Source organism: Bidens hawaiensis, unplaced genomic scaffold (assembly GCF_021521415.1).
Source record: "Bidens hawaiensis isolate Kalapana, Puna unplaced genomic scaffold, B.hawaiensis_p1.1 tig00018720_1, whole genome shotgun sequence".
NCBI classification, from domain to species: Eukaryota; Viridiplantae; Streptophyta; class Magnoliopsida; order Asterales; family Asteraceae; genus Bidens; species Bidens hawaiensis.
The window spans coordinates 62,299-64,354 of NW_027492834.1; the positions used below are offsets into that span (position 1 = coordinate 62,299).

General features: G+C 38.8%; 1 protein-coding gene across 1 annotated transcript; it reads right to left on the minus strand.

Moving 5' to 3' along the window:
• Positions 1-1,048: 1,048 nt before the first annotated feature.
• LOC143556742 (early light-induced protein 2, chloroplastic-like) lies at positions 1,049-1,673 on the minus strand. Its single transcript, XM_077045997.1, has one exon. The coding sequence runs from the start codon at positions 1,648-1,650 to the stop codon at positions 1,144-1,146; it is 507 nt and encodes a 168-aa protein (XP_076902112.1). The 5' UTR covers positions 1,651-1,673; the 3' UTR covers positions 1,049-1,143.
• Positions 1,674-2,056: the final 383 nt, after the last annotated feature.

Consider the following 2,056-nt stretch of genomic DNA (forward strand, 5'->3'; position numbering starts at 1 on the left):
TATGCTCGCGACACAGTATATGAGTTCCGTTACGGGTGCGATTAGCTCTCCACCCCCCGTTTCAACAACGACGAATAGTTTTTTTTTATTTTCTTGTAATATTTATTTAATAAAATATTATTGTTATTTGATTATTCTTATTAAAAATTAAAAAAAAAACAAAAATTGTAAAAGTGACTGGGCGCCACGTGGCGCATAACCCATGGATGTGGAGAGTTATGACTACAGCCTGTTTTTGTACAAAATCATAACTCTGACTGGGCGCCACGTGGCGCATAACCCCTGGATGTGGAACTTTATGACTACACATGGTCTTATACCTGAGATGACCAATGGCAAAGACAGAAGAGGTGTTAGCTCGCTTTTGATCCGATCATCAGTTACACAAACAACTGGGTCATGGTGTTGACCGACGCTCCATGGAATAGACTTTAAAACATTTCTAACCAAACCATTTAAAACTTTTCATAACGAGATGCAATTATCATTAGGGGTGCGCAAAGTCTTTTTTGATCGGTTAACCATAGGTTGGTTAACTGTCTTTAATGGGTCAGATTCGGTTAAGTTTGATTAATTGTCCAATGTACTCATTTTTTCCAGTTGAAAATGGTTTTGTGATGATATTGCTAGCTTATTTTTGAAGTTTTGAAGCTAAAATATGAAGATTTCATGTTTTGTTACGTGTTCTAAGTTGTGTTATAAACAAGTATAAAATTTGGAAAAATCACAAACATAATTCAGTTCAGTTTTGTTTAAAACCTGTTAGTGACACATTAACCATAAACATAACTGAAAGTTAAGTTTATCAAATTCACTTAACCATAATCATTGGCTTTGTTTGATTAGGATTAATTTTGGTTAACGATTCAGTATTCGATTATATCCAGGTATATAGAGCTACACTTAGCTCCTTAAAGCAAGAAAATTCACAAACTAACAACTCAATACACTTGATTCCATTCATGAACAACTTGTAAAGTACATGTCCACTAACATCCCAGTTGTAAGTCTACAAACCATTACAGTACCTAAAACACTTTTTTTTAACATCATCTAAAATCACAATTCGAAAATAAAATAATTTTTATAGCACTGTTTTCATTTTTTTTAACTTTTTATATATATATTTTTTATAAAAGTTGATCATACAAGTGCACTGCCTTTGACATACTCCGTAAACGCCAACGCCACCAACCCCAACATCGCAACCCTTCCATTCCACAACTCCGCGTCTGACGTCATCAGCCCACTGGACTTGGCCTCAGCCCGCACGCCTTTAAACAACGGCACCAACGACGCCAACGTCAGCACCAAACTGGTACCCAGAAACACCGAAACGCCGCCGTTTGAGATCTGAGTGAACACGTCTTGACCGCTGCTTAACTCCACCGCCATCGCCGACACGAACCCTATCATCGCTAGCCTCCCGTTGATCCTCTCCGGCGCAGGCCCACTGAATGCTAGTAGGTCGGAGAATTTAGTACTGACTTTTGGCGCCGGTGGTGGAGTTGGTGAGGATTCGGTTGAAGATGGTTCTGGTGGTTGTGACATGCATCTGATGGGTGAGGAATTGAGTCTGGGTTTGAGAGATTTGGAAGGTGTAGTGGTGGTGGTGAGACGGGTGATGGAGAGTGAAGAAACTACTGCCATTATTATTATTAATGTGAGAGATGGCAGTTGTTAACTTGTTATTGTTATTGTGTTTGTGGTGGTATTACTATTAGGTGGGTTTTATAGGGGAAAGAGTGGATATTTAGAGGGCCACGATAGTGAGTTAGGGGCCGGCTCACGTGGCTTATGAATTAGCCGGTAAGTGGTGGTTGTGGTGAGTTGAGTGTCTACATGTGTGTTTACTTTTTGAGCGATGTGGATGGAACTTTCTAGGTTCTTTTGAGTGATTGGTTTCATTAGTAACTATGATTATGGTTTGTTGGTTTGATAATCTAGAATTTTCAAACACATGTTGGAAGCTAATAGTGCATGTGACCGTAAGTTTATTATTAGTAACACAAACAAACTAGAGAAATTGAAACAGCATCTAGACACCATGACATAC